The sequence below is a fragment of the Zeus faber genome, assembly GCF_960531495.2.
Source record: "Zeus faber genome assembly, chromosome: 14".
Lineage (NCBI taxonomy): Eukaryota > Metazoa > Chordata > Actinopteri > Zeiformes > Zeidae > Zeus > Zeus faber.
The window spans coordinates 10,225,014-10,238,431 of NC_137200.1; the positions used below are offsets into that span (position 1 = coordinate 10,225,014).

At 41.1% G+C, this 13,418-nt stretch overlaps 1 protein-coding gene across 1 annotated transcript in view; it reads left to right on the forward strand.

The window, feature by feature from the left end:
• The window catches only part of cadm1a (cell adhesion molecule 1a), a gene marked incomplete at both ends in the record, with an annotated part of 96,781 nt that overhangs the window by 69,318 nt on the left and 14,045 nt on the right, over positions 1-13,418 (forward strand). Inside the window, one exon of the mRNA XM_080014218.1 lies at positions 11,524-11,556. Coding sequence (XP_079870344.1) covers positions 11,524-11,556 — 33 coding nt within the window. The remainder of the gene's footprint in view (positions 1-11,523; positions 11,557-13,418) is intronic.

Consider the following 13,418-nt stretch of genomic DNA (forward strand, 5'->3'; position numbering starts at 1 on the left):
ACATGAATGAGAAAGAGAGAAAAAGTACTCCACAGCAGTTTAGTTGTTCAATGGATGAAAGAACTACCAAATGAGAGGAGGAGCTGTATGTTTTTAAATGTGCAAAGAGTAACATTGGACAATGATCGACAAATGTCGACCACAAATGACCCCATTGAAACGACACTGGTTGTTTGGTCGCCTATATGTTGATCATCCTTTTGCATACAAAAGTAAAACCAGTTCTGGGATATAAACAGCATCATACTGTGGTCAAGGATTGAGCAGAAATTGAGAGGTCTGAGGATGAGGGGCATTTCCTCCTAAACAGAGAGTCTGGACCGGACTGATGGTTTGAGAGCTTGAAATCTCAGCAGCCATCAGGGTAACAGTGGACTGACTGACATTTTTCTATAAGGTTCATCAACTGCCGTTGCTATATCATGGTCAATTTTTTGTAACGAGCAAATAAAATATTACTTCACTTGAAGTACTTTGATGAATCTTGGCTATACAGCATATGGGACCCACTGTGGATTTAGGTACATTTAAAAGTGAAGAACCAGAGCTTCATAACAAGGTGTCATTTATGCGAGTTAGGCAAATATTTTTAAAGCCATGAATTGTTAATGACAAGGGTGCGGCGACTGTGTTTTTGAGATAATTACCCTCAAATTTCCCCGACTCTTGGACCCATTCAGCCAGCTGCCAGAATGCAAATGGTTTGGAGGACCAAAAAAGCCACATGGCTACTTGCCACATGGCCACTGAATGGGGCAGTCTCTGCATTGACAACATCTTTGTTTTTAAAAAAGCTTTAATTTGACAGTAATAATATACATGTTTTATAAAAGTGGAATTATTTGGAAGTTTAAAAGTGCAGACAATATAACAAAAGTACAGTCTGTCAATAATATTAGTATCTGTATATCAACCTCGGTGTGTCATTTAATATATTGCGCTATAGAAATTGATTCTTGTAGAAACGTCTTCCGGGTGTATCGTCGGTCTCCTCCGGTTGTTCTTGAAAATATTCCATTTCATCGTCACATTCTGGTTGAAATCTGCTGTTTAAAATGTTCTCCAAGTCCGGGATAATGCCAATATCAGATTCAGCATCACTTTAATGCGCTTTAACCATCTGTTTACGGAAGGGAACAGCTTTTCTTCTTCATTGGTATACGCCGCCTACACAGAAATGTATCCAGGTTTGTGTAAAACTATTACGATTTAAAGGTTGTACTCTATCAAAACAGTTTCACATTGTGACTTTACATCACATGGAATATGGAGGAATGATTTTCACCTGGACGGTTGCTTTAGAGGACACAATCGATCGGTGTTCACGCTATTCAGCGTCTTGGTAAGTGAACTGTTTCCCCATGTAATCTAATGGGAATATTTAATTTGACGGTTTAACATTTATCTACCATTTATAAATAAAACTCCGTTTTGAAAATAAGTTGAGAGATAGAAAAAAACAAAGGAACGCAAATTATTTGTCGGCTCCTGGCGATTTTAGGAATGCACGACATAGCGGGTTTCGCTACGGCAGGTCACATATACACTGGGACACTTTCTATCTACATGACAAATTAGAGTAGTAGTTTGTTCGTGTCATGTTTTTCCAGATTTCCCAACTCATTCAACACACCATCAACATATCTTACTGAGTGTTTAGTTTGGGAGTGGTGAAAGATTGTGAAATATTTGAAACAGCTTTTGTTCTTCCATGCGTATCGATCGATTGCCCCAATGTGGCACACACTCCTTCGTGGCCACGTTGACGGGCGCACATCTGTGCAAGTTTATATTCCAGAGGGTTACCACCTGAATACCCCAAGGAGTGCTGTATAATACCCCACTGTCTGTGAGAGCTTGTGTGCACTTTGAAAGGCTTTGAAATGCTAGCCCCCCCAAGTCCGCGGGAAATTTGAAAGGCTGATAGAGCCGTAACCCTGGAGGAAGAGTTCAGCTTTCTTGCCGCCTTTTTTTTTTCCTCACTCATCCCAAAATATATCACAAACAACAGCTTACCTGGTCTGGCTGGCTGTCAGGAATCCCATGCCGCCTGTTGCGTAACAAAAATCCACCATAACAGTGTGTGAACCCCACCCAGTCTCACGCTTTTTCATGCTCATAGTCACAAAAATGTATCTATTGAATCGTGTCCTGGAGTACTATTGTCCAGCTTTTTTCATGCAAAATTTAAACCAATTCATTTGAATGGGGAGATTTTCACAGACTTTAGAAGCGAGGAGGCATGGGGAAGGATAGGGGTGCAGTATCGAAAGTACACTACTGCGGGGAGGTGGTGGGGGGTAGAGCGTTTGAAAGTATTAACATTTAAAATGTATGGGTTTAAATTTAATTCTGACTATCACAAAACAAAAGCAGGATACTGGTTTCGCTTTTTCGCCACTAAATGGTCTATCCAATTCAAGGTTGGGCAAAGATAGGGATATAGGGTCATACCCTCAGTATGAATTTAATTCAAGGATACAATTTAACTGGATATAAATATCAGCGTTTGCGCGCCTGTGCACTCGTCAGCCAGTGCGGTAAAGATTTGCATGGTAACAGCGAGCTCCACCAATGAGAGACATCGCTGTTATACTTAGGATTATGGGTAGTATAGTACTTCTCCATGACAGTGTGAGTAAAACATGTTCTTTCTTAATACAAGATTGACAGACTTGTGGCTTTTCCAGAAGAAAAAGGAATTATTTCATACATTGCGTAATATTTACGCAATTATTCATAAACGTTTTTTGTGGGGGTCTGTGCCCACAGATACAGGTTTAGGGAGGGAGACAGAATCTTTTCTGGCACTGGGTTGCCGACATGGCGTGAGTTTTTTTTTAAGTAACAACATAAAGGCTCTCGGCCAAAGGGATGAATAATATAAACAATAATAATCGGTTTTGGACGCAGCAGCAATGATGCTCCACTTTGGCTCCTGGAAGGCTGACGAGCCTGTGCTCGTCTCTCTCCGAGACAGACAAAAACATAAGAAAACTCCCTGCCCCAAATCGTGGGAAGGAAGCCATGCTGCCGTCTGCCGCTGCGGCTTCATCACGGCCCTCGGTTTGCAACAGTTTCAAACCCAACAGTAACCCCAACTATAATTCTGTGCCATTTGGTAATGCATCTTGATGCAATTGCCTCATGGGTAAAGTTGTTGTATTATTGAAAACCTGAAAATTAAACAATTTATGGGTGAAAAACAACATGTATTACTCGAGGTTCATTTGGTAAGGGAATATACCTGTGCGGTCAGAATTTACTTATGTAATCTGGAAAGCCATGAATTATGTGTTACGCCATATTAAGTGGCGCCCCCTATTGACACTACCACCCCTCTCAAAGTACATGTCCAGAGTTGTCCAAAACAGTTGATCTTATTTTGGTAGCTCATTTAATTACTGAGATATAGGGTATCAAAGGTAACCTCTGGTCAGGGTTCAAAGGTCAATATCTCAGCAAAGCCAAACTTACATATGTGATCTACTGCATACTTTAGGTACATTTGGTGGCTTTTTTTGCATCATTTGAAAGTGAAGAATCAGAGCTTCAAAACAAGGTGTCACTTAAGCTATGACTTATTAATGACAAGGGTGTGGCAAACTGTGTTTCTGAGATAATCACCTTCAAAGTTTTCCCCCACACTTGGCTCATTCAGCCCGCTCCCAGAATGCAAATGATTTGGAGGACCAACATAGCCCAGCTAGTTGCCACACAACATCTTTTGTTTTTAAGAAAGCTTTTATTGAACAGTGAGAATATACATGTTTTATAAAAGTGGAATTATATAGGAGTTTAAAAGTGCGGACAACACAACAAAATGTAGAGTCTATCAATAATAAGAGTCTCTGTATATCAGACTCGCTGTGTCATTTCATATATAAATCTGCGTATGCTAAATATCTTCAAAGTTGTTGGAGTAATTATGTGGGCTAACCCCAACCCTACCCTAGCTACACTTTGAGAGTCTGTTTCGGCCCTCTTTTCATTTTCTTTTCGCTCCTGGCTGCATTTTCAGGTAAACTTGAGAATCTTGTGCATTACTACTTGTTCATAATCTGCATCACCAACCTCAACCGACTTCACCACAACATCAACTTCTTCCGTTGTAACAACGACAACCTCAGTCTTTTTCGGGGGTTCTTGAAAGTATTCCGTTTCATCGTCACATTGAGGTTAAAATAAACTGTTTGAAATGTTCTCCAAGGTCGGGATAACGCCAGATTCAGCATCGCTGTCGTTCTCTCCGTCGTTGTCGGAGAACTGACTATCATCGCGGAAAATGAAGTCAAGTACGCGCTGCTTACACTGACTTGGATCTATCGCACTGGTCAGATTAAGGTCGGCGGTATGATTTAGATCCGCCACCTGCTTCTCGTAATCTATAACAACAACATCACAGACAAGTGAAACCGAAGGAGCCCCGTCTTGTTCACGAAAGTGACGTCAGCATTTCTTATTCGATGGTACATGCCCCCTCCACAATGATGTCTCAATGTGTGTATAAAATACCTAAGATTTAAAGGTTAAACTCTATCAACACAGTTTCACATTGTGACTTCATATCACATGGAATATGGAGGAATGATGTTCACCTGGACGGTCGCTCTAAAGGAAACCATCGATCAGCATTGTTCAACGCGGTTCAGGGTCTCGGTAAGTGAACTGCTTTTCCCCCATATAATCTAACGGGAATATTTAACTCCACGGTTTAACATTTCTCTACAATTTATAAATCAAACTCGCTTTTGAAAATGTGTTGAGAGATTAAAAAAAATACACAAAGGAAGACAATTCTGGAAAAATCGAATTTTCCTTCTAAAAAGGTTTTTCAACTTATTTGGCTGCTCCTGGCGATTTTAGAAACGAACAACGAAGGAACGAACAACGCAGATCGATCCTTCACATGGACGCGACCGTCCATGTGAAGATCATTCCTTCATATTCCATGTGATATGAAGTCACAATGTGAAACGGTTTTGATATAATTCAACCTTTAAATCGTACTAGTTTTACACACACATTGTTGTGAAATGTGAAGAATGACAAAAATGCAAATTATCCTAAAGTACGCAGTGGGTCATTTTAGGGATCAATTTAGGGATCTCTGAAATCTCTCAAACTTACATTTGTTAACCTACAAGATGAGACCTTTCCAAAAATGTGTTTGGAAATCAGATTTTATTCCATTTAGAAAGTGAATGGATTTTTTTGGAAAGGTCTCATCTTGTAGGTTAACAAATCTAAGTTTAAGTGATTTCAGTGATCCCTAAACTGAGATATTGACCTTTGAACCCCGACCACGAGGTCACCTTTGAAGCCGCACATGCCACACAGTAACACATGCATGTCATTTTCCACCCATAAATTTGTTTCATTTTCAGGTTTTTAATAGTACAAATACTTTACCCATGAGGCAATCGCATCATGATGCACAACAAAATGGCACAGAATTATAGTTTTTGCAGTTTCTAGAATTAGGGTTAGCATTATGGTTTGAAACGTATATAAATAATTCTGTAAATATTTTACACAATATATATAATAATTTATTTTTGCTCCTGTGGTCTGTATGATATCAACCTTGTTTAAAAAAATGTTTTATTAACACTGTCATGGAGAAGTACTACACTACCCATAATCCATAAGTGTAACAGTGATGTCTTTCATTGGTGGAGCTCACTGTGGTGCGCAAATGCTGATATTTATATCCAGTTAAATTGTATCTATGAATGAAATTCATACTGATGGTATGGCCCTATATCCCTATCGCCCAACCTTGAATTGAATAGACCATTTAATAGAGAAAAAGCGAAACCACTTTTATTTCCTGATAGTCAGAATGAAATTGAAAACCATGCATTCTCATTTTTTATATATCCACGGTTCACGATTCAATAGATTAATTTTTGTGACTATGAGCACAAAAATGCCCGGGTTGGTGCACCCGCACAGCTGTATGAGTATTACTCAATTCAACTATTTTGTTAAAAAAAAAAACATGAAAAACAAATGCAGGAGACTAGGGGCTATTGTGAGACGAAGGTGCAAATGAAAAAAGTCTTCTCTTCTGGGCTTCTTGAGTCAGGAAATCGTCCTGAGCTGGAAAACGCAATCAAAGCCTCTGCTCGAATGGAATAAATCTCCCGGAGGACTGTGTGAGAAATCACAGGCATTGTGCTTGATTATGCCAACTGATTGGATTAAAGAGAATACCTAACCGGGCAGGCAGTGCTGATTGACGGCTCCTCAGATTAAGTGGAAGAGGGAAGTCTGCGAGGGGGCCGTGCTCTGATTACACCTTTTGTGATTAATTCAAAAAGAAAGATCTCTCTAGCGATTCACAAAATTATCAGGCCGATTCCTGGCCCCCGCTCTGACGCCGGGGCGGCGCAGAGGTAGCACCACAATAAATAATACCTTGAGCACATCCGGCTCAAAGATGCTGCGCTCTACAAGAGGCCGATCCCCGCGCTCCGCCTGCGGGGATTCTAGGTTACACAACAGTCCACTTAGCGTCTCTCCCAAGATGTCCTCTCTTTGCTTTCAAACTCTCAGAGGCGTACGGTTATTGCTGTGTGTATAGAGATGGAAGCGAACAGCCTCTTATGGCCTTATTACTCTCCACCAGTTGATTTCATTTATCAACACAGCAAAATGTGAGCGCCATAGATCAAAGACTGTGCCAAATGAATCTATCAGAGTAGGATGTGGGTTTTTTTCGGGCAATCAATTTCCTATTAGAGGGAATAGAATGGTGTATTGAGCCCTTAAAAAAATCTATTAGAGCTCTTAAGTGCTTGGCAGGGTTCGGGAGGTTGCATTTGGAGATGACTAAATTGCCATTAGCACTGGGAAAGCAAACGTCTAAACAGAAGAAAATCTTGCTCACCAGTTTCTGCAATGGGGGCGTATGTCATTAATTCTTGTCCACTGCTTCCTCGCTTCATTTTGCTGCCCCGCCCGAAACACATTTCAGAAGCACTTGTTACCTTTGAGGAAAGATTTTCTTTGAGGCACAGTCTTACATGGCTATTACGCCACACCGCACTACAATTGTCTATTATAGCTTCTCCTCTTTATTGAGGAGCCATGGGGGATCTTTTTCTGCGGGGGGTGAGATTATCCCGAGCGAGCTGGACAGTTGCCTGCAATAAAGATTCATCATCATCCTCACTTGAGGTGTCCTGTTAACATCTCTCCTTTCTCCTTCCTTTAAAAGGCTGAGCAAATTGGCAATGATTTCTAAAACTGCCAGTGTCATCAAATTCCGGACGTTATTCCTGAGCAAAGGAATTTACAATATAAGGGTACAGAAGTTTTTCAGGTAAATGTAAGAGGTGGGGATGGCGTGGCAGCCTTAAATTGATGAAAGACCATAAATGGAGCTGACATTCAATTAATTTAACCCCAGCGGCAGAAGATCCGGAGAAAATCAAGAGAAGGAAAGCAAAAATTAAATGGTTTTGTCAGTGGATTAAATTGCACAAACACCATCTGTTGAACTGATTAAGGAATTAAACAATTTAGATGCTCCTCTATCCGATTGTACCCACACAGACACGCTCGTACACGCCTCGCTTCATCCACATATACACACATTTCATCTTGCGCCTCTGCAATTCCTTGACCACTTCAAAGGAGTGCAGTCGGATAGCGACAGCTAATTTGATAAAGGTCAGCAACATGCGAACGTCAGCCCTGTGACACACAGCCTTGAGGGAGCCTCACAGGGGAATTTATTGAGCTCCTTGTCATGCAAACACAAGATTGTGGCCCAACTCATCTTCTTTATGTGGAGGTTTATTGTCATTAGAGAGCTGTTATTACATTCCATGATGGCCAAATATAGATGGAACTCATAAAGCAGGGCCAAAGCAATCAGCTTGCCAGGCACTAGCATAAAGCACTGATGCCAAGAATTTATTTGCCCTCATTCAGGACCATGACTGCACACAGACATAATGCTATGCAAAATGGGTTTTTTTTGATTGACAGTATATCCTACACTTATTGGAAAATAAAGACTGAACCAATAAAACTGTGTCCATGTAAAATACAAAAGTATAACCAGTGTTATATATAGTTTTTGATATATATTTTTATTTTATGCAGTTATCGTGTACTGTATACGTTTCTTATCAGATTTTTCTTTCATCTCGAGGTAAGAACCTTTGAGGTTCATCTGTTGACGGTTCTCAAATTCAGAAAATGTGTTTGTGTGTGGTATCAAGGTAGTACATTGACCTTGAGAAGGAAATGGTTACTTTGAGCTGAACAGCTTCCAGTTCCCTCCATGGCACAACGGACAGACTCCAGCTGTGAACTAGCAACCTCTGGACGGCTATTTTTACGCCAACGCCTGTCATCACTGTCAAAGTCCCTGAAGACCCACCTCCTCCACTGTTGTGCAGGCAACGCTGGGCTGACATTCTGATAATATACCTGGATGTGTCATGTCAAATTCCTGTAACCTGAAAATAGACCAAAACTAATTTCCCCAGCCAATCATTGTGAAATCTTATCATATGTTTTAACAACCAGTACACTGGGAGTTTATAATATCCCCATGTTGATGGAATTGCTTACTGATAAATGAGGTGTGCACCATATCGTATCTATATGAGTTAAGATAGCCATGACTGATAGAGAAAAGCACAGCACGTCCAGATCAAAATCTGCCCCGCCAACGAGCACAGCCAACAAACCCTGCAGACATTTTTAGCCTATGGGTCTGGCGAGTTGCTCACCTCCACTGTTACGATTCAGATACAGATGTGTCGAACCGCGTTGAATGCCACAGCCTCCAAGAGACTTATGGGAATGGTCTGCCAATTAGAGATCCCATCACACCACATCACAGGCTCTGGATGTCAGCCGACAAGGACAAAGACAAGACATCAGTGGAGGTTTGAGATGGAGAGAATAGGATGAAGAGTACAAGAGGGATCCAAAGGGCCAGCCTATAGCTCAGCGACAGACAAATTGAATGGCCTCACGCAGCTGCCACCCATGGTGCAAATGGGGGTTATCAGGCCATTCTCTCTTTCTGATTACCACAAATTGCTGAGGGATGCTTTACCACATGCCTTGATGCCAATGAACACAGATGAATTACTGCGTTGGTGCTGTGGCATTGGGCTTACAAAATCAGACAAGCTCCTTTATCATGCTCTGGGTGAAAAGAAGATCCTTGGATCCGGTGGTTCTTTAGAGCGTGAGCAGAAAATCAGTATTTTTCAAAGATCTTCGACGTTGCAATATTGAACCATGTGAAGGGCAGAACTTGCTTTCTATTTGATTGTGTTGCCGTCATGTTCTCCTGCCTTTCATACCTAAGAAAACATAATTATTGAACTGTTTCCCTTACACTGCTACTGAGCCTTTTCTTTACACAAAGATTTACTTTGATCATTACTTTTGCTTCGAAGTATAAAAGAGGTGATCATCACCCAAAAAATGCTTGGATTTAAACAGGCACAGAGTAAGGCTGACAGTAAGGTGGAATAAAAACTTCTGCAATAACCTCAAGTTGTTTTTTTTCTTCATGTCAAAAGCAATTCTGAAGAGCATCCTGACTTAGAGGAAGCAAACTAACCTGGACGGATTTGTCAAGTGTTCCCTGCAGCATTACCCAACACTTGACTACAAAATTGTCCAAAACAGAAGTGCGGTCAGTCTGCTGAGGCCTCGCAATATTGCCTTTGAGACGGCCTCGATCCCGGCATGGGCTTTCAGCTCCAGATAGCTCACCTGTTTCCCGGGGCCTTTCATTGGCCTTTCTTTGAAGCAGGGCAGGGCTGAGGCGAGGCGTTTGCCCACAGCTCCCACAGAGAACCGAGCTTCATCCGCAGCTGCCCGAACCTTGACAGTCTCCTCCCTACCTGACTCTGCTGAGGAAGGGGCCGCGCAGTAAACGTGTGAAGTTTATGTACAGTACACACGTCCACTTCCATTTAGCCTCTGCTTATTTCCACCCAGGGTTGCAGAGGGCTGGAGCCTAACCCAGCTTACTCGGTGCAGAAGTCGGGCAGACACCCTGAATGGGATTCCAGTCTTTCCCTGCTGAACAAATTTAGCAATTTGCTTGTGTTATTTCAGATTCAAATGGCTTATTGTGGCGATGGGTCCCTCAACCCAGTTCTTTTGATGCAGGCATGCTTTGAAAAGCCGCATCATCTGACAAGCCTCTTTTGTCGAGAGGTCGGCGCCTCTTTGAAAAAAGCTTTTTCTAAAGACCTTTTACAGTTACTCCGATGCAGTATTTTTTTTTATATCTCAGCGAGGTACTGCACTGTGCTTCTGATAGGCCGAGCACTACTTTAAAAGTGTGCACTCTCACTTGCATTTGTATAACGCAAATGCAGCCTGAGCACTGGCTCAGGCTACACTTTGATAAAATGAACCAAATTCAAATTTGATTGTTTTTAGATTAAGGGACCAGCAAACAATAGTCAAGGTACTTCAATGCATGATTAAACAGATGGTTCCTTTTGTGAATATTTTGAGTAAAGACTAAATAAGTTTACTCAATTCACTGATGTTTTCCTTTTCTTGAATTAAGCAGAAAACATTGATAAATAATGAGAATGAAGAATTTAATTTCAGTCCTTTTTATTTCAATTAGCTTTAGATGGCAGGATTTTAATTTCAGATCCATTTTAGTTTCCAAAAAAATATTTAGTTTTATTTTGATTTTGTTTTGTTGAGTTTGCTTTTTAGATTTTTCGTTTTGATCAGTTTTTCTTTAACGATGATAACCTTGACCAAATCCCAAAACACTTTGGCTCAAGAGGGCCACGTCAGAGGAATTGCAGGTGGTTCGCAGCAAAAGTATTACTTTTGTATATTTGAATGTACAGTATATTCTATTAGTTTTACATGTGCACTTTTTGTCAGCAAAGTTTAAGTTGAATGTTCAACCACCCAGCAGTTTATTACAGGTTAGTAGATTATAGATTTAGATCATAGTATAGTACAGTATAGATTTATTATTCCTTGTGGGTCCTCAGCCGGAGCTTAGTCTGCCAAGGGGGCCTCACCATGAAATGTATGGGAACCCCTGCTCTAAGATTCATTACTGTCTAGATTAATGAATAACGTTGTACTTCTCTTAAGGAGCTGCCTGCAGGAAAAAAGCCCACCCACATCCCAGTAGCCGTACAAAACCACCTGATCATCAGATGAGATCTTCTGAAAACTATAGGCACACTCCCAGCTTAACATCCTGCGAGTTTGCACGGTTTCTACATGCATGTATGTGCGTGCGTGCTTAAGTCTCTATGTGTTGCCTTGCCCCCCCCCCCTCTGTTGACTTCCCTCAAGGCTTGTGTATTTTTTATTTCTATTTGATTGCTTGCTTATCACTGTCATTTGTCTTCTCTTTCTCCACCCCACCCCACCCCACCCCCCCCACCACCCCCCCATTTCTCTTTGATTTGCATGCCGTTCTTCCTGTTCCACCACTCCCTCCTCTTCCTCGTATCGCTGTCCGACCCTCGCCCGTCTTTGCGTACCCAGACTCTTCGCCCGGCTCAGAACCCGCAACACATGGTTGGTATCTCTTTTCTTTCTTTCTTTTTTTTTTTTTTTTTTTTTTGTCTATTGTCCTTTATTTTTTAAATGTTCTCCTCACACTGCTCCCACCGCCGCAGCACGTTCACTATCTCACGCGCACAAAAATCACGCGTCGCTGCAGCGCACCGTGCGGTCTCCCAGCTGCACACCTGGCTGCCTTGATTATGACGACCTGAAAAGAGCATTTGGTCTGAAAGAACCCTTTCGGCTGAAATCATTTCCCAAGGAGCTAAAACACTTCAAGGGATCTCTTGAGCTAAACTAACAACATAGATCATTGAAAGTCACTGACATTGGATGTAAAGATATTTAGTATGAATTTCTATAAGAATTCTGATATGAATTGTTATTCATAATGTCATGCATCATCAATTGATGGCCGACCGGTGCACCCTACTGTGTAAATACAGTTTTCCCACACATAATTCTCCCAGGATAAAGTCAAACAATCCAGGGCTTGCGATACACGTTATTCATTTGGTTTTATTGCAATTTGTAAATATTGAAATTATAATTGGTCATTTTAATCATTTTAGCTGAATCGCTTACTTCAGTGGTTCTCAACTGGCCTGGCCTCAGGATTCACAGTTGCTCTTTTATTAGTCAATAAGTCACGACCCAAACCTCATTTTAGGGTTTGGGGGATTCAAATTTATTTTTTACAAAATGAATAATGAAAATGAGTCCCCAATGTTTTTGTACACTGTTTATTTTATTAATTTATTTATTTGCAGTATGCAGTCAGCATGCTTGGCATACAACACAGAGTATTTGTATTTGACAAATTTAGTCTGCGAGTGGATTTCAACTGCAATGCAACTCTTTATTTATTCTTTAATCATCAAGAACTGCTGCAATAACTCTGTCCTGTGGACGACCTGTGGGATGACAAGAGCACAGTTTTTTGTTACACAGAACCAGCACCCCCCCCCCCCCCCCCTTTGGATAACTTTCTTACCATGTTTTGGTCTATTAACAACTAATCATCATTACCACTCCAAGAGGGGGGAATCACCACGGATGAGTTTGTACTGTTTCAAATGGTGAGCAGTTGATTTTGACGTCGAAAGGTTGTGTAGTAAGTGACGATCTGGTATGATTCGATTTGATTCAATTTGACCAAACAACAGCCGTGTCATGGTGTGACCCGTGGGATGTTCGTATTATGAGGTCATGACAGGCACATGCTGTTTCAAAATAGATATTCAGTACACTTTAAAAAAAAAAAAAGTGACCCCTTGTCCATTGCAATGTGCATCAAGTTTTTTGAAAAGTCTTAGTCAGGCATCCTAAATTATATCATCAATTCCCTGCGGTCCCACTGATTTAAGTCATTAGCAATGCAGATTAAAATATGACTATTTTCGTTAAAAATATTAGCCATATATCGGTTTTTGAGTAACTGATTGTCATGCTTCTGTATAAAGGATTGGTTGTGAAAAAAAAAATGGCTGTGTGGGTTTTGTTGCCCTGAGATATGTTGGCAAACATCCAGCCTTTTAACCCTTTGTACCGGGGTGGAGTTAAATCATAGGAATCCTGGAAAAAGAGGCAAAAGGTAACGTCATGCAGGGTCTGAAAGGCTTCTCTCTAATTCCAGTTATGAACCAGCTCTTGAAAATGGTCCAGAAAGCCATTATGTATGTTTTTCTGCCCACGTTTAAGCATTTCCATCCCCTATAAAAGGTTTCCTCAGAGATACGCTGCTGCTCAGTGCCTGAAGCACCGAGGTCTACTCTCTCTCTATTATGTAGGCGACTTGCATCAATCAGGCTACCGGCCATAGATAACTGGTCCGCATTCGCTTTTTGCAAGACGGGCTTTCGATATTCATATAG